Here is a 19841-nt window from a genome sequence, read left to right on the forward strand (position 1 = left end):
TTGCCAGTGCTAGTTTTCCCAGGCCTATTTTGTCAGCCACTTTGCTCCTCAGGACAAGAGGCAAGAGCGATCAGCGGTAGGCCGGCTCCTAACATGTTTCCCCAAGAGGTGGAACACTTCAGAAAGGTCAGCGGGTTGATCCAGTGACGTGCGCAGAGGATTATGGGATTTTGCACTGGTTGTCATGAAGTGGGAGGTTCCAATTCAGGTTCAAACTTTTGACAGACCGGGTTTAGAATATCACCCCGAATATTATTAGATGCAATGTTTATCGAGGGTGAAATATTTCGGCAGAACGAATCAAAAAAATGCGTCCTCTGCTGGGCGGACATATTCCATTTATCTGCTGACATATTGGGTGGGGGGAGGGCGAGGGGCCTTCCTCGGACTGGACAGGCAGGCGGCGAGGGTGCGACATCCCTCCCAGCACGGAGGGCAGTGGCGGGAATGCGGCCACCCAGCAGCAGCTGTGGCGAACCCTAAATTAGACCCATGTCAAATTTTGAAACAGCTGAAAAGCTAAACATCCCCCCCCCCCCTATCGACAGAAAGCGGGTGGAAAGCCTTGAGCTCGGCTGTTCCAGCAGTGTAAGGAGGCTGGGCTCTGGCCCACCATGCAGTGGAGGGAGCCTGGCCTCATTCGGTGAGGAAAGCACTGTGCTGAGTTCCATTCAGTGTAGAACCCTGGGCCCTGGTGATTCTAGACAGGGAATATGGGCCCTGGTGATTCTATTGTATTTATTTATTTATTTTATGCGTTTGTATAAGCACAGACTTTACCCGAAGGTGTCAGAGCGCTTCACAATAGGAACAGAACTGATACCTGAGGAGAACATTACAAGTGAACAAATTACAAAAGCAAACGTTAAGTTACATGAGGCAAAAATGACAATTGAGAGCAAACAAAATCCAAGAGGTAGCAAACGGTGCATTACAGGAGGAAAAAGTGACGTGTGCAGGTTACAAAAGCGTACAAAGTGCAAGTAGAGGTATAGTGCTGCAATATACGGCAGACACTCCTCAAACACAAGAACAAACGTTAAGTAGGCAGTGGTGGCACTTGTGCAGGTATCTAAAGCAAACAAAATGTAAGAGTTAGCACACAGTGTTTTACAAAAGAAAAGTGATGTGTGCATGTTACAAACTAGTACCAAACGCAGGTAGAAGGATAATACTGCAATAAATGGCAGAACACACTGGGAAGGCACTTCCATGGCCATGGAGAAAAGGATTCTCTATAGTGGACGGTCTTCCTTCAGATAATAGAGAGGGTGTGAATTACATTTGGAAGTGTCTTTGAAGGAGAAGAACTTTGAGGTCAGTTTTGAAGGCCTGGGAGGAGGAGGTGGTCCGGAGCTGAGGCGGACGTGAGTTCCAGATTCTCACTGCGTTGCCTGAAAAGGATTGGGCCATCGATCTTTCCTTCTTGAAAGTGGGAGGTTCAAGCAGTACATTTTCCGCATTACGCGATGGTCTAGAGCCTCCAGAGAGTTTCAGTTTATTCGCCAGGTAGTAAGGAGAGGAGGAGTGCAAGGCTTTGTGGGTGATACAGGCAGTCTTGTAAATAGAACTTGCCTCAATGGGAAGCCAGCGGAGGGGGAATAGCATGGGTGTGATGTGGTCGCTTCTTGTGGTCCCATAAATGAAGCGAGCTGCTGAATGGAGACAGGGAAGATGGGCCCTGATGAATCTAGACAGGGAAGATGGGCCCTGGTGATTCTAGACAGGAAAGATGGGTCCTGGTGATTCTAGACAGGAAAGGTGGGCCCTGGTGATTCTAGACAGGGAAGATGGGCCCTGGTGATTCTAGACAGGGAAGATGGGCCCTGGTGATTCTAGACAGGAAAGATGGGCCCTGGTGATTCTACACAGGGAAGATGGGCCCTGGTGATTCTAGACAGGGAAGATGGGCCCTGGTGATTCTAGACAGGAAAGATGGGCCCTGGTGATTCTAGCCAGGAAAGATGGGCCCTGGTGATTCTAGACAGGGAAGATGGGCTCTGATGATTCTAGACAGGGAAGATGGGCCCTGGTGATTCTAGACAGGAAGATGGGCCCTGGTGATTCTAGACAGGGAAGATGGGCCCTGATGATTCTAGACAGGGAAGATGGGCCCTGATGATTCTAGACAGGGGAGATGGGTCCTGGTGATTCTAGACAGGGAAGATGGGCCCTGATGATTCTAGACAGGGAAGATGGGCCTTGGTGATTCTAGTCAGGGAAGATGGGTCCTGGTGATTCCAGACAGGGAAGATGGGCCCTGGTGATTCTGGACAAGGAAGATGGGCCCTGGTGATTCTAGACAGGGAAGATGGGCCCTGGTGATTATTTGCAGTGCAGGCAGCTGGACCCGATGATTCCATACAGTGCTAGAAATCCTTAATAGTAGTGATACTGGGTTCTGATGATTCTAGAGTTAACGCCACCTTGTAAATATGCCACTTTCTGCAGCAGTCCGCTGCGGCAAATGGGCAGGCAATGGGTGTTGCTGTGGGCGTTCCAGCTCAACATCCATTGCTTTTTGACGCTGCCCCAGATTTACAAGGCTGGCATAAATATGGGGTAGCGCCAAAAATAAGATTAGCTAATACCTTGACTTAGGATGGCGATACAAGGAGAAATTATTAATTTCTCCTCATTTTTTGCTTTCTGTGTCTGCTGCTTTCTGCAGTACACATAGAAAGAGGAAATCACAATTATTGATTGTCTATTAGCAGGAAGGTGTCAATTCCTGCACATAAACAATCGCCCCTACAGCGCAGTTACCCTTGCAAAATGGCGGCAGGGTGCCGGCGCTGGTGCTAGGCACCAGACCGACGGGGAAATGCAGGGGTGCACCGTATTTTTGTAAATAGAGCGCATCCCTGCGTTTTGAAAATGTCGGACCATGGCCTTGCCCAAGTTGGTGTAACACTGTGCTCAGCATTTTCTTGTAAATATCCCCCATGGTCTTTTTCTTATGCATCCTTAGATATAGACAAGCCATCTGTTCTCTCCTAACGCTCTCTAAACCCAGGTTCACAGTCTTCGCTCTGTCCCTGAAACTATATTCCCAATTCAATCAGTGACTCTTGCCATATTTTTGTCAAAAACTAACCACGTACCTTTTTTTCTAGCCTAAAACTTGATGATTAAACAGTTGCCTGCTTTACATTTGTCTGCTTCTCTGTCCCTTGTGGGCTTCTCACCCGTATTTGTGTGCTTTGGATGAAGACACTATAAATAGGAGAAGTAATTCCCTTATGGTATAGATTTCTTTTGAAGGAAGGAAGGAAGGAAGTGGGGCTTGTGATCCATTCAGCAGAGGAAGCTTGGCCCTATTGTTCCACACACTGGAGAAGCCTCGGCTCTGTTATTGTTAGCCATTAGAGGAAGCTATTGTCAGGGACAACTGAGTTACTCACTCCCTTTCTTAAGTTCTAAACATCCGAACCCTACCATACCGACAGCCTCCTCCATCCACATTGGAATTTTTGATTCACGACTCTCGTTTTTTTTGGTGACGGTCAATATAACTTTTATGGATCGTCTAAACTTCTCTCTAGTCTGGCCAAATATTTCAGTAGCACTGGGAAGTGGAATTTATCAGGTGCAACCTGCATATAGTGAGATACTGTTCCTAGAAGACCAAGTGGACCACTCAATCCACAGCAGGTTCCAGGAACTCTAGCAACCCTTAGGGGTCATACAATATCTTGACAACATTGAGTGGGAACTGCGGTAACCAGACTTTTATCCACCTGAAATTATAATTGAGTTAGCTTGATTCAAACTTGGGTTTAGGTAAAAAAAAAATTTGACTGGGGAGATAATACTTAGGGGCTGATTACAATTCTGGTGGGCTGTGGACCGCCGGACTCGCGGATGCGTGGTGGTGACGGTCTTCCAACCGCCGTATTAAGATTCGGCTGGTCGGACCGCCACCACACCCAGGGATCCCTAGTGGTGGTGCGGCGGTCTTGAGGCCGCAATATGCTTGGCGGAACCCATATTACAAGTTTCTTCTTCGCCACTTTTTTTATCGCAGGCTCTCCTCCATGAAAACCGAGTCTGAGAGGGAACAAAGGGCACTCTACAGGGCCCCCTGTTACCTCAGGGCTATGCACCCGAGTAGCTGCACAATATGGATTGCTGCAGTCCATGCCGTGCAGGTACTGACTTTGATGCTGGGTACGCCAAAGAACTGCCCGCCAGACACAAGAAAACTCTGTCAGGTGGTTCGCACACGGGTTTGGCTGAGGGGTGGCGGGGCGGTGCCGCTGCCGTGCCAATACTCGTAATCAGGCCCTCAGGAGAGGTAGTAGTGATTCTCCTAGTGGTGGCTGTTAGTTCTGAAATCTATCTTCTTTCTGGAGAACCCTCAGGGCACCTCTATAGATATCACATCGCTCTTGTCTCACTTTAGTTCGTTTAAACACTTTATTCTTTTACTTTCTTTCCTTATATTGCTCTCGCCTTGCATTTCTTTCCTATTTCCCACTCTCTTTCAAAGCGTTCCTTTCCATGTGTGCTCTCGTTGTTTGAATCAATGTCTGTACTCCTCCACATTCTTCCTTGTATCACTCTGTTTCCCTTTGTTGTTTCCTTGCATCACAGTATTCCGCAATACCCTCGGTTTCTTTGCTTTTATCATGTTTTTCTTTTGTTTTCTCCTATTGCATCTCTATGCTTTTCCTCACTCTTTCCTCGTTTTGCACATTCTTTTGCCCATTGCTTTCTTTCATTCTCTGTACTCTTTTTTTCTAGCATACCTCTCTCCATTCCCTAACTCTTTCCCTATACCACCCTCTCTCTCAACCTTTGCTCTTTCCTAACATCTAGATTTTTATTCTTTTGCCCCTTTGTAGCCTCACTCTCTTATCCTCTCTTTCTCTTTGTGTCTTTCTTTTTGCATTCATGTCCCCACTGTTTGAATTGTGGTCTCCCTTGCTACACTCTCTAGTGAATCCCTGTTTCACTTCACCTTTGAGTCTCATCCCTAGTTACAACTCCTCCCGCTCTCTCACCACGCACTTTCCCGGTACCCTCTTAGCTGCACTTTCTTTTCTTCTGCGTGTCTTTCCCATTGTGACATTGTGTCCTAGTGACTTACTTTGGATACTATGTACAAGACACCTACCTGGTCTACAGGTATATTTTGGGAACGCCAAGCAAGTACGTGCTCAAAGACCAAGCAATGGAACTGACTTCCCTTCAGTTGAAAGATGGCGGACCAGAAGGCCCCAGGCCAAAGCTCAAAATGCAGAATCAATCCATCCACATCTAACCTCATTGGTTTTTAGTCAGAATACCATATTCTTAAACGCTATTGGCCAGACCATCTCATCCTCATTGGTTGTTAACTTGGATGATTCTGTCCTTATCTTATTTCATTTAGATGCTCCTGTCCTCATCAGATCTTACTCTGAAAACCTTGTTCTGATTGGTTGCCAATCATTCTGCCCAATCCTCGTTGGTTCACAATTAGAACTGTCATATCACCAAGGTTCTCAATTAGATCACCTTCCCTCAATGGTTCTCAATTGAGCCATCGTGTCCTAATTGCTTTCACATCATCCTTTCTTAGAAGTAGTTACTTAGGAACTTGTGTCCTTATTGGGTCTTAGTTTAGTCCTACCTTCATCGGTTGACAGTCTTACTGCCCTACCCACACCAGATCTCATTTGGACCATTAGTCCTCAATCAGACCATCCATTTCTTATACATTCTTAATCAGGCCACCCTACCTTCATTGGTCCTCAATCAAAAGTCTTCTCCACATCAATTGCTCATTGAACTATCTTGTTTCATCTTTTTTATTCAGGCCATCGTGTCCTCATCGGGTCTTAATTAGGCCCTCCAGTCTTCTTCCGTTCTCAGCCAGACAGGTGTGTCCTCATCTACTCTTAATTGGAGCATCCTATCTTCATTTCTTCTTAATTAGGCCGTCCGACCGTCATTGATTCTCAATCGGATTGTCGTATCCCCATTGGCTCTTAATCGACCCAGCGTATTTTCACTGCTGCTTTATCACCCACTCTTACCTGTCTAGTGTTATTGTAACCTTTTCTGTAATCCAGCTGTTCTTAAATGGCCTGACGTAAACTCATTGGCTCTTAATCGTACTGCACCATCCCCATTGGTCCTCAATTAGATTCTCCTCTATTTCTTTGCTCTTAATCAGAATGTCCTATAGTCATTGGTTCTTAAGCTTGTTGTTGTTTGATCACCGGTACTGAATTGGACCATCCAAACTACATCGGTTCTTGATCAACTGGCCATTTATCAGACCATCCTATCCCATTGGGTCTCAATCAAAGCATCCTATCTTCACCAATTCTTATTGGATCACCCTTTCCTCTGGTTATTATTTGGACGGTTTGGTGACTGTCATTTTTAAATTGGACAGTCCCATCCATAGCGGTTATTACACAGACCCTCCGGTCCTCAATAGTTTTCTTAATCAGCTCACCCGATCCTCAGTGGTTCTTAAACAGACCATCTTATTATCTTCGGTTCAAAAAGACTGTCATTGTCTTTTCTAATTGGCCCACCCTACACTCCTCTGTTCTTAATCAGACGCCCTGTACTCACCAGTTATAGGACATTCTAAACTTTACTGACCTGACCATGTTGGTTCGAAATAGTTTTGTTATGGCCGCATCAGGTCTGAAGCGGACTGTCCTTACGTCATTGGCTTTATATTAACACTTCCTTTCCTCACCCAAACTAATCTTGACAACACTGGTCTCATTGAGTCGGAAGTTGCCCGTACTATTCTCATGGGCTCTAGATCAGAGCTTCCTATGACAGTTCTAAGGTTGGCAAGACTGCTTTTATACTTTCTAGATTGGACCGCCCTGCAATAACTGGTATTGTGTTGCATTGTCTCACCTTCAGAGGTTCAAAATCCAGTCAACCTAGCCTGGTCTGATCTAGACCTGTCCTACCCTCATCAGCTATACCAGAGCTTCATGTGCTCAATGGGTCTAATTCTGAAAATGTTTACCTCTTGAATTCCAAATCAGACCCTCCTTCCCTCAATATTGCCCTCTCCTGGTCAGCTGTAAATCAATGCGCCCTGCCCTCATGGATTCAAAGCCTGCGGACCAATCCCCATTTTTTAATCCGGCCTCCCAGTCTTCATTGGAACAAAATGGCGCTGCTGCATCCTACATTTGAGGAGGCCACGTCATGCAAGGCTCAAGTCTGGCACAGGCTGAGTGTCTGGCTCTGTCCAATGAGGACTAATGAGTCAAAATAGAGCCAACTCAGCATCCCGGAACCGCCCTTTTTATCTTTTTAATGTCGTTTTTTTTTTTAAATAGACAAAAACTACTAAATGCAGGACAACTGATTGCAAGAAATCTAACAAGCATTTGCAATGCAATCGGTCTCACCTTTGGTACCTTATATGTATTTAGCTATGCAGCACACTAGCCTGGGTGCTGAAACATCTACTGTTCTTTAACATGGAGGGAAAGTAAGCACCAAACTGCGTGACACTCCAGGTATGGGAACACTTGGAGAGAAGTATTGCCTTTCAGTGGGAAATTGTATAGTCCAAAGCTCTGTTTTTAATATAAAATAAGGGCCATCGTGGTCATGTCACTGAAAATACAACATTTGAAAAAAACCTTATTGTCTACGGTGCTTGTGGAAGACAATTTCTATGGAATGGAATCTAGAGAATGCTAAAGTGTTTCTGGCATTTTACTGACCTCTGCTGGTCGTTTTCTATCAAGAAAGTTAAATAGAGGCATTTACCAGAAAACTTTAAAAAAGAAAGTCCCTCAACACAAAGCAATTCAGGTACTTTACTGACCTCTGCTGGTCGTTTTTTATCAAGACAGTTAAATAGAGGCAGTTGAACAGAAAAAAATCCCTAAGCGGAAGCAGACAGTGCTACGGCTGATCTCCAGAGCCCACAAAGTACATACACATATACTAAAGTATATAGAAGAGGTCTCGAATGCTCGACCTAAAAAGGTGCTTTTGTGCTTGGGGAATGGGCAGTGGCGCGCAGCTGCAAAACAAAGGTCACTGAAAACCAGCAACTGGACAGCGACCTCTTCACGGTGTCAGAATCCTCTTTCTTTAGCTGATTGGTGTAATTGTGTCATTGAGGTGGGGACCCTCCCCGTCTTTACTGTTTGTTAAGTTAGGGGAAGGCAGTGATATTAACTCATAATTAGTTTCCTCTCTTACCTTAACTTCGCACTTTTCTGAAGAAGACATTGTGACATTTTACAAATATATTGTGTCAGAATAAAGTAATGTGATAACTTGCATTTTATAAACATAGTGATGTACTTTAGGCCGTGAAATAACTTGTACACAAAACGTTGTACTTTGGTGGTAAAAGATAGAGCAATAGATGTACATCCAGTGGCTAAAGAACACAATGTGTAACCCGGAAACCAGCGTTCAAATCCCAGCGTTTCCACTTGACCAAACTGTGTGATCTTGTACAAACCACTTAACTTAATTGTATCTCATTTTGACCGAGTGTTAAATCTAAGAGCACCTTGAAGTAATTCTGAGTGTCTGCGATATAAAAACTTCAGGTATGTATGTTTAATAGACAGTACTGTAGATCCACAAAGGATACAAAAAATGGCCATATTTAGTATGGTCGCCACAAAATGATATCTCTTGCCTCGGTCATGGATGTGTCATTAGAGAATTGATGGTGGGAAGTTCATGTTTAAAAACGATTACTTTTGACAAATGTGAATGCAGTCATTTACTCTAATGTACTAAAGAGAAACGCGGACGTTCAAGAAATAATCTATTTTTAATTTGAAAGAGCCTTTATCATATATTCTACTTGACGTGTGCTGTGTCATTTACATGACAAATCAATAGCTTCAAATGGGATCAGCCGTCTGCAGCAGCAATGACATCCAGTCTGTGTTGCCGCAGACTGGGTAAGTGGGACCAAGCCAACTTTTGAGCAGGGAAGGGTCGAGCTATAACTGAGCCAAGGGTCTTGCTAGCTCTAAGAGCCTGTATATGAGCCGAGCTATGAAAATAGCGAGCAATTAAATCATGCAATTAAATCATGCAACAAAAATCATACAAAAACATTGTTATAAGGTGTATTTCGTTAACAAGTATAAGCGTTTCACATTAATACTTCAGATTATGAGACTGCATTGATAGGCATTTAGTGACAGTTTTAAAACATGAACTTAGAAATATTCATGCCTTCGCCTGCCCTGATGACAATGCTACTAGAAAAATCAGAGGCAAGTCGGTTGTCATGTGCACCCTTTTTGTGGCACAGATTATTATTATAGATGAAGCAACAATATAGTAGTTTAAATCAAACACAAGCTTTTTGTATAGTGCACCTCCTGAACTCACGCATTTAATTGTACTCTCATGTGTGATAATAAAGAACAAGCATTAGCAAAGCCATTAGGTATTGTCTAAGTGAGAGCTATTGCCTTTGCCACTGTCTTTAGTCCATGTTGAACTGCAGCATATAGTAGAGCAGAGTAGAGTGGACTAGCATGGAGTGGCATGGAGTGGAGTGGCGTAGAGTGGCTTGGAGGGGCGTAGAGTGGCATACAGAGGCGTGACGTGGCGTAGATAGAAGTGGGGTAGAGAACAGTGGTGTAGTGTGGAATGACGTACAGTGGAGAGGTGTGGAGTGGAGTGTCATAGAGTGGAGTAGCATAGAGTAGATTAGAGATGACTGGGGTAGAGGGGCGTAGAGTGGTGTGTAGTGCACCGGCATAGAGTACATTTGCATAGATCAGAGTTGAATAGAGTAGAGTGGAATAGTGTGTAGTGGGGTGGACTAGGGGGTGTAGAGTGGAGTGGCATGGCATGGTGCAGAGTATTGTGGAGTGGAGTAGAGTAGACTGGCCTGGAGTAGTGTGGCGCAGAGTGCAAAGGTGTAGAGTAGAGTGGTGCAGAGTAGAGTGTAGTGGTGTAAAGTTCAGCGGTGCAGATTAGAGTAGAGTGGCATAGAGTGCAGTTGTGCAGAGTGGAGTGGGATAGAGTAGAGTGCAGTGGCATAGAAAGCAGTGGCATAGGATGCAATGGCATAGAAAAGAGTGGTGCAAAGTAGAGTAGTGCAAAGCACAGTAGCACCGAGTGCAGTGGTGTAGAGTAGATTGGTGCAGAGTAAAGAATGGAGTGGTGTAGAGTAGAATGCTGTAGAGTGCAGTTGCATAGAGGGCAGTGGTGCAGAGTAAAGTGCTGTAGAGTGCAGTGGTGTCGAATAGAGAGGTGTAGAGTAGAGTGGTGTAGAGTGCAGTGGCCTAGAGTAGAGTGGTTTGGGGTAAAGTGCAGTGGCAGAGAATGCAGTGGTGTAGACTAGAGCGGTGCATAGTAGAGTGCAGTGGCATGGAGTAGTGCAGAGTGGAGTGGTACTGAGTGCAATGGAGTACAGTGCAGTGGCCTATAGTAAATTGGTGCAGAGTAGAGTGCAGTGTTGTAGAGTGCAGTGGGGTAGAATAGAGTGGTGCAGATTGAAGTGTCATAGAGTGTAGTAGCAAAGTTCAATGGAGTAGAGTGCATTGGCGCAAAGTGCAGTGGCATAGAGTCGAGTGGTGCAGAGAAGAGCAGTGAGGCGTGGACTGGAGGGTCGTAGAGTGGTGTAGAGCACTGTGGTATAGAGTGGTGCAGAGTAGAGTGAAGTGGCGTAGAGTGGTGCAGAGTAGAGTGCAGCTGTGTAGAAGTTCAGTGGCATAGAGAAGAGTGCAGTGGTGCAGAGTACAGGGTCGAGGGTGGTAGGGTAAAAGAAGTAACATGGAAGGGGAGCAGTGGGAGAGAAAAGAAGCTACATGTATGGGATATGAGAGACAGACTGAAAACACAAGCACTTCAGTCATATGGGGTGCTTGTGCATCAAGAAAAAAATAGCTACAAAAACAGGAGCAGTGCATGGACACAAGTACTAGATCCATGCTCAAGGGGAGGGCCAAACACAAGAAGATGACATGATGTCTGCGTGCCTTGACAAAAGGAGATTAAGGGAATGAGAGTGAGGCTGAAGCTAAATATTGGTAAGCTATGGGTGGGCTGAAAGGCCACTGCATGTAAACAAACTATCTTGCAGACAGAGAGCATGCGGTGAAACCTAAGAAGGGGACTCCCTGAAATCAAATATTTGCCTAGGATCACAGAATTTGTTCAAGCCGAGAAGCTAGGACTGATTCCAGATTTTATGGTTTCCCATTCTGCAATTCAGCTACTAGGTGGGTATATTTTTCTGTTGTCTGCTTTACATCAAATGTCACTGCTTTGTTATTTCTTGGAGCCTGAGGTTAGAATGTTGAGGCAATACAGGTAGGAGAACCAACAAATTAACATGAAGAGTCGAGCTAGAACCGAGCCAATGGTCTGGCTCAGTTCTTAGAACCCGCCCATGAGCAGAGCCCTAAAATATGTGTTATGTAAATCATACAGCAAAAGACGTAAAATATGATACAGTGTCTTCAAAGTTCAAAATAGCGTGTTTCTTTAATATGTGGAAGCTTTGACATTAATAAGGCACGTTATAGCACTGTACTGAGAAGTAATTATTAAAAGTAATAATTTTGTACAACTGGTGCTCTGAACACACATATTCGAAAGAGCTTTCATAGGTGATAATGAAGAAATAGGAGTTCTGATGAAATTATTTACCTAAGATCACACACTTTAAGCGAGGAAGCTGTGATTTATCCAGGTTTTCTGGTTTCAATCTGAGCAAATCAGCCAGTAAATTAGTATCTATTTGTCTTTCCTAAAGTTAATACTTGTTTTTACCTCTCAGTGCATTCTTCTGCAGCTTTTAAAAAGATAGCACAAACTCGACCAGAAGGTATTGGAGCACTTAACATCAGCACCAGTTACATTACACAAAGTCACATGCATTGTTTATAGGCCTGGGTAGATTAAGTGATTTGCATAGAATCACATTATGTTGAGCCGATGCAGAGACCAGCACCCGGTTCCTGAGTTCCATAGTCGGCAGCTCTGGTCCTAACACCACATCCTGTGTAGAGGGGGAGAGGCAGAAACCACATGAAACTTGGCTCCTTAGGTGCCTGAGATTCCAAAAGGACGTAGAGCTGAGGCACGGCCAGGCTTCAGGCGCTAGCTTTCACTGGCCTGCCATCTCTACAGGTCAGACAGATGGCACATGAAAGCTTAGCTCAGTTTAGGCTCCAGGGTCCAAAAGAACCTTGAGATAAGTCAAAGCCAGGCATCTCACCCTCCTCTAAGATTCGGTCTGGGATGGCAGAGTGACCTGTGAAGATATGTGTAGCTGACAGGGAAGAGAAACAATTCTCTCTGGTTGGGCCTCTGTCCGTCATCAACGTGCCACAACCACATCAGTATGCCATCTAAGGGATTTAAGTGGGTGCACTATTGCCAGGTCTCTCATGCAGCAGTAATTTGAACTGTCTTTGAAATGTGTCCCTATTGGGTTCAAAATTCATCTCCTTTAAAGGCAAAACAATCCTTGAATTCCCAACAACAGCTAAAGAAAGCGTCGAGGTAGTCCATAATAGCGATGCAGTCCATTTAAATTTCATTTTAACTTTTTCATGCATTTCCTACAAGTATTAGTTTTATCCACGTGTTGTGTTTTTGTAGTTTTTTATGTGATAAATGACTCTTCTCTGAATGTAGTTGCCTCTAGGTGTTTGGGTGAGCTCTAGTTGTCAGAGAGTGTTCATAATGGGGCATCAGTGAGAGCTCTGGAGATGAGTCAGAAGGAAGTTTCAATTTCCCATGGTGCCTGCCAGTGTGTCATAAAAGTGTTCAGGCTTCATGCACATGCAATCTTTGGCCTCTCTGTGGAGCGCACAGAACTATGGTCAAATATGTGCTGATTGTAATTGTAATTTTACAACAGAGTGTGTGAAATAGGTAGATTAAACCAATTACGCATATAAACACTTCAAATGCCATCAGGACAAGCACTGAACAACTGTACATCCCAGTAAAATGAAACAAGTTGCAATGTCCTTCAGCACACTAATACACGCACATAATCTTCATGTTTAAATTCATGACACCACTTCTATAGGTTCTACTGAAAGGGAAAAGAAATAGTAATCACTGGTTCTTTGCTTTGTAGCTCACCACAGTGCACAAGCGCTTTATGGTCCAGATAGTTGCAAACAGGCTTTAGGGTGGTGCGATTGGTGCCACTGCACCGAGTGCTGACTTCAGGGGACGCTATATTGTCAAATACATTGTGGATTTGAAAGCTCCTGCTGCAGGAGTCTTTGCCTCCAGCAGCTTTTAGGCAACAATAAAAATGTCAAGATAACTCTGGTGATTAATAGACCTTCTAGAGAGAGAGATCAGGTTGTGCCTTGTGGAAGTTTTGACTCATCATAAAGCAGGGCAGAGGGTGAATATGCCTGCCACAAAGAAAGTGTAACATGCAGATCACAGAAGTGCATATAATGTAAATAGTTCAGTAGGTTACTGCTTTTGTCTGCGAGATCCTTTTGTTACTTACAATGTATAAATTATTATCCTAACAGTTAGCTATTACACTATACTGCCTACCAATATGGATGAAATGTGGCTCCTATACTTTGTAGTCCCATTTCCTATGCAACATTTCTTTTAAACTGATGTACACATGATTCATTATCTCTGTGTAACGTGTGTGATGTTAAGTGCTATGACACCCAACACTGGTATAAGTAGCGCTATAAAATGATATACTTGTATATCATATACTTGTAATGATGATACTTGTAAAGCGCACTGTTACCCCATCTCGGGGTGTCCTGGCACTGAAGACCGCTGGGGAACTTCTGGGTATCTCCAAGGTGAAACCAGGCATCCCCGGCGTCTGTGTGGGGCCGTTGTAGAGATGAGGCAAGCTTAATGCCCAGAGTTGCCAAGTGTGATCCCTGGTTAGAGTAGGCACCGAGGCGAGAATTATCGAGTTCGTTGACCCTGGACCACAACCCTGCCGCGTCGGGAATTGAACCCTGGTCCCGGGCCGTTCTCTGCTTCCGGGTCTGCCGGTAGAGATGAGGCAAGCTTAATGCCCAGAGTTGCCAAGTGTGATCCCTGGTTAGAGTAGGCACCGAGGCGAGAATTATCGAGTTCGTTGACCCTGGACAACAACCCTGCCGCGTCGGGAATTGAACCCTGGTCCCGGGCTGTTCTCTGCTTCCGGGTCTGCCGCCTCTAACCAGTGAGCCACACCACTCCACTCCACTCCAGAATATGAGAGTGAGTGCTTATGTATGATTGATGGTCATAGGTAAACGGTGGTTAGTGGTGAGGGAATTCCTCTCTTCTTCCAAGGGTGGTCTGCTGCTGGGCCTGAGCTAGTAAAAGCCGGCTTTTGCTGCCCATCATAAGCCTGGCTTGATTATGTCAGGTATGGTCTTATGCTGGCCTGCTCTCCTGGGCCACTCTGCCCCACATTTCTATGAGAAGGAAGTGAACTCGAGTGGACAGCATTGTCCAGACTATCTCACTGAAGCCTCTCATTGACTGGCCTCACTTTTCCAAATAAGTGAAGACGAATGTCGTTAACTCTCTCCATTACCTCTTCCAGTGGCCTCGGCCCTCTCTATCATTTTCAGTTGGGCACACCTCCTTGCGTGTTGGGAAATTTCAGACTCGCATCCCCTAACATTATTGACATTACACCCCTGCTCTTAGACACATGCCCGACCCGAGGGCAGATTCTTTCTTTACATTTGCTCAGGGCGCCATGAGGCGGTGGGTCTTTCTATTTCCATCCAATCAACAAGAGCCTCCTTAAGTGATTCCATGTCTCCTTCGAGCCCACCTCTCCATCTCCCGCCATACACTTCTGCCCCCCGCTTCCCCTCCCAGTCCTGGCCGCCTCCATCTCTTCTCCCTCTTCTTTCCTGAATCCCTCCGACTCCTCGGTTACTTCTGCGCCCCCTTCCTCCTCCCCTCTCGCCCCTTTTTCCCCTCATCCCATGTTGCTCCCAAAGCCCTCTCCTTCCCCCCCGTCCCACCCCTTCCTTCCTCGCGTCCTCTCTCCGGTGCCACGGCTCCCCACCCCTCGCCACCTCGCCTCTCCCCCCCGTCATTCCACACTCCCTCCTTCCCAGACGTCTGTCCCCATTCTCCATCCTCCGTTTCCCCCTTCTCGCTGGGCGTGCGGCGCTCTAGCCCCCTCCCTCCTCTCGATGACACCTGTAGCCATTTTAGTCTGCCGGGCGCGCGCGGCGGCTTGATTCCGGGTCTGCAGCCCCAGGGGAGGGGGGCAGGGGTGGTATCCCCCGGCCCCCGCTCGCAGCCGTTGAACCGTCGTTATCTCCCCTCCAGGCCCCGCGCCTCGCGCTCGCCGAGCGGGGAGAGCTCCCCGGGGAGTGGAACAGGTTGCAGACCGGAGGGAGGGGAGGCTGATTTGCAACAGAAAAAACAAACAAGTTTATTTTGCAGCAGGCAGAGCCCGGGGAGAAGTGGGGGGGGGGCGGGGGGAGCGATCAAAGCGAGGGCGGCCTCCGAATGTGATAAATGGTTAATGTGCACAAGTTTAGCAGGCAGGGAGAGGGGGGAGGCTTGGAGCCATAGGCAACATTCTCTGGGCTGTGTGGTTTTATGGCTACGTGCACTTTTAAGGGGTTGGGTAGGGGGTCATAGAGGAATATGGTCTTCCTGGGGTGACTTCTGGAAAAGGGGGGTGGGGGGGTTTAGAGGAATGGGTTTTTCCTTGGGTGAGATCACAGACTACTGGAAAGTGTGTGTGGGGGTTGTCTTCAGACGCACCTGAGTAGGGTTTCTTTAGATGTCCTCATTGGAGGGAAATAGTGAATTTCGGGGGTCACCCATCATTATCAGCACCCCTGCAGCACACCAGGGGACATGCCCTCCGAACCCCTATTGTGGTCACCGCCGTGGACTAAAGGATCCGAGATGTTAATAATGCATCGGAGGCACCGGGTGCTCTCTCTGTAGAAAGATATTTATAGGCACACATCCAGCACTGATTGATTCTGTTCTCACTTTTCACAGAGGATAGAAAGACATCCTGGAGATATGTGCTGCTCTTATCTTTGATGGGGGTGAGGACACACCAGAGGCAGAGGAGGGACCAGGCACACGAGAGGCAGAGAAGGGAACAGGCACACGAGAGGCGGAGAAGGGACCAGGCACACGCGAGGCAGAGAAGGGAACAGGCATACGAGAGGCAGAGAAGGGACCAGGCAGAGAAGGGACCAGGCACACGAGAGGCAGAGAAGGGACCAGGCACACGAGAGGCAGAGAAGGGAACAGGCACACGAGAGGCAGAGAAGGGATCAGGCACACAAGAGACAGAGAAGAGAACATCAGAGAAGGGAACAGGCGCACGAGAGGCAGAGAAGGGAACAGGCACACCACACGAGAGGCAGAGAAGGGACCAGGCAGAGAAGGGATCAGGCACACGAGAGACAGAGAAGGGAACAGTCAGAGAAGGGAACAGGAGCACGAGAGGCAGAGAAGGGAACAGGCACACGAGAGGTAGAGAAGGGACCAGGGACACCACACGAGAGGCAGAGAAGGGACGAGGCAGAGAAGGGACCAGGCACACCAGAGCCAGAGAAGGGTCGCCTGCTTACTTAATGAAGGAGGGCAGGCACACATAGATATCAGATCCTCTTGTAATGGGGATAGGCAGGAAGACGCAAGGCACTGATTGATCCTATTCTCACTAGTGATAGAGAAATGCACACACGGGCACAGATTGGTTCTAATCTCACTAGTGATGGAGAAAGGCACACACGGGCACAAATTGGTTTTCTTCTCACTAGTGATGGGGAAAGGTACTCACAAGGCGCGGATTGGTTATGTTCTCACTAGTGTTAGGGAAAGGTACATACTGGGTACAGATTAACCAGTCCTCACTAGTGGTGGGGACAGGTACAAACAGCACAGAGTGATCTTGTTCTAACTACTCATGGGAAAGGCACACACCGGCCACAGGCTGGTTCTCCAATTCTCTTCTCACTAGTGATGGGACAGGTATACACATGGCACAGAATGCTCCAGTTCTCACTACTGATGAGAACATGCATACAGCGGGTCAGATTGGTTCTCTTCTCAATATTGATGGGTAAAGGCACAGATGGTTCTCTTCCTACTAGTGATAGGAAAAGGCATATACTGGGCACATATTGGTTCTCTCCTAAATAGTGACGGGGAAAGGCACACACAAGCACAAGTGATTCTCTTCCTACTAGTGACAGGAAAAGACATACTGGGCACAGATTGTTCGTACTAGTGAAAAGAAAAGGCATATACTGGACACAGATTGGTTCTCTTCTCAATAGTGATGGGAAAAGGCACAGGGTACTCTTCCTACTAGTGGCAGGAAAAGACACATACTGGGCATAGATTGGTTCTCTCTTAAATAGTGATTGGGGAAAGGCACACACACTGTGCAAGTGATTCTCTCTTCACTACTGACGACGAAAGGCACACGCAGGGCACAGATTGACCAAGTTCTCACCACAGAAGAGGAAACGCACACACCAAACACCGGTTGGTTTTGTTCTCACTATTGATGAGGATAGATATACAAAGGTCTAATATTGGATCTCCTCTCACTAGTGATGGTGAAATGCACACATGGGACATACGAGCTCTGTTCTCACTACTGATAGATGGGCATACGCAGAGCACACATTGGACTTGTTCTCCCTAGTGAGATTAATAGGCATAGCTACCGTATATTTCAGCTGTTCTCACGTTTGATAGAAATATTGTTTTTGAAAAGAAAACATAGGGCATAGATCGATTCTGTTCTCACAAGTGAAGCAGAGTGGCACACCTACTGGTTCTGTACTCACAAGTAAAGCAGGTGGGCACACCGGGGCACAGACTGGTTCTGTTCTCACAAGTGAAGCAGATGGGCACACTGGGGGCACAGACTGCTTGTGTACTCACAAGTGAAGCAGCGAGGCGCACCGGAGGCACAGACTGGTTCTGTTCTCACATGTGAAGCAGATAGGCACACTGGGGGCACAGACTGCTTGTGTTCTCACAAGTGAAGCAGCGAGGCGCACCGGAGGCACAGACTGGTTCCGTTCTCACATGTGAAGCAGATGGGCACTCCGGGGGCACGGACTGCTTGTGTTCTCACAAGTGAAGCAGATAGGCTCATCAGGGGCACAGAATGGTTGTGTTAGTGTTACTCATGGGGCCAGGCACACATAGGACACAGATTTGTTCTGGTCTCACCACTGACGGGTACAAGACACATACAGGGCACTGATTTGTTCTAGTTCGAATACAGGGAGCGATGGAAAGAGAAGGTTTAAGACCCTACCTTTGAGTACAAGCCCCAGGACAGCTCGGTCTCTATCACCATTATAACTATTCCAAACATCCCAAAGATCAAGGCATAGTCACTGAGCCGTTTGCGCTTCTCAAAAAGGGCCCTCCGGTGGCCCAGGCGGTAGCCAATGTTCTGGTGCTTCCTCTTGGTGGTCTTAGGGAAGTTGCTGCTGGCACTGCCAATGCTGCCGGGGTGGTGGTGATGGAGCTGGTGATGGTGCAACAGTGTCTGTGTGGAGTGGTTCTCATCCCGTGACGAGATGACGATCTCAGGTGGGTGGCCAGCACCAAAAGTTTGCAGGGGCAGCTGACCCTCAGGTTCACACTCAATGAGGTTTCGGCGGGAGGCACTCAGCCCCCGTAAGGGCTTCATCACCCCGCCGCTGTACTTGCACGAGCTCATGGCGATTTCGGTGAAGGGGTTGCTGTCCCGCCGGTGCACAAGTGGGCTAGCCTGTCTGTGCTTGTTACAGCCCCCGGCAGCAGCCCCGCCGCCGGTCGATGAGGTGGACCCTGGAGAATGGCCAGCCAAGTGGTCATTTAAGTTCAGTTGGCTGCCATGCCGCGAGGAAGGTGGCGCGATGGGGCAGGAGTTGGGACATGGAGGCACCCTGAAGGCTGTAGGCGAAGAGTTCAACAGGCTGTGGTGTACAGGTTGCGTGAGGTGGGGGTTGTGGTGCTGCTGTTGCTGTTCGTCCCCAGCAGCGGGACAGTGGCACTTGAGGTCTTCGTCCAAGTCCCCAACCCCGGAGTCATGGAAGTGGCCAGTGGTTTCCATGATCTGGATTGGTTGGGTTTCCTTCCAAGGACCCCCCAGGCTTGCCCCCCTCTTTCAGGAGGTTTCCACAGGAAGAGAAGACATCAATGATGTTGACCACAAAAAGGGCCTTGGCAGGGTTCCCATGTTCTTTGGCTTCAACACTCCCTGGCCAGGGCCCAAGTGCTGTCCCTCAAAGAAGCATTGTGTCAGTGCAGGGAGGAGGGTGCAGGAGGCAGAGGTAGCGATGAAGCTGCTGCTTCTCTCTGGCAATACACTCTGCTCTGCTAAGCAGCCGAGCCCACAGCTTAGCAGCTGGGACGACTCCCATTGGCTGCCTGGCAAACCCCTCCAGGCCCCGCCTCCCGCAGCAAGCTCCAGCATTGAACATGCACTGAGCCGCACGGCCTACCGGGAGATGTAGTTGTGTCGGTTCACAGAAATTGAACCATTGATATGCCCATGTGGAAGTCTCAATAGCACCGCATCAGTAACGAGGAACAGCAAAAAAGAAAACGGACGGATAATCCGCGGGAAACTAGAATAGTCAGAGGGCTGAAAAAGTACTAACAACCCAGGAAGTGTTTCCTTTCTTACTGATGCCGGAACTCTATACAAGACTTTTAAATAAATACTGAAAACGTAAATTTTTTTTTGAACATTAAGATCGAAGGTTGAACGAGGATACTTCATCACATTGACTATTCGTTTTTTCAATTTTAGGCCGACAAGGATCACGTTACCCGAATCAGAAACTTTCTCCAACTGTCAATGAAAGAAAAGAAGGTATGATAAAAACAGAACGAAAAATGTAAAGGAAAGAAAATGA

The 19841-nt window shown here is 47.0% G+C and overlaps 1 protein-coding gene across 1 annotated transcript in view; it reads right to left on the reverse strand.

Annotated features, from left to right (window-relative positions):
- Window positions 1–19292, reverse strand: part of KCNN3 (potassium calcium-activated channel subfamily N member 3) — a 515690-nt gene extending 496398 nt beyond the window's left edge. Inside the window, exon 1 of the mRNA XM_086947603.1 lies at window positions 18248–19292. Within this exon, the coding sequence (XP_086803729.1) occupies window positions 18248–19033 (786 nt within the window). The 5' untranslated portion in view covers window positions 19034–19292. The remainder of the gene's footprint in view (window positions 1–18247) is intronic.
- Between the last annotated feature and the right edge of the window lie 549 nt (window positions 19293–19841).

This window comes from Lissotriton vulgaris, chromosome 12 (assembly GCF_964263255.1).
Source record: "Lissotriton vulgaris chromosome 12, aLisVul1.2, whole genome shotgun sequence".
NCBI classification, from domain to species: domain Eukaryota; kingdom Metazoa; phylum Chordata; class Amphibia; order Caudata; family Salamandridae; genus Lissotriton; species Lissotriton vulgaris.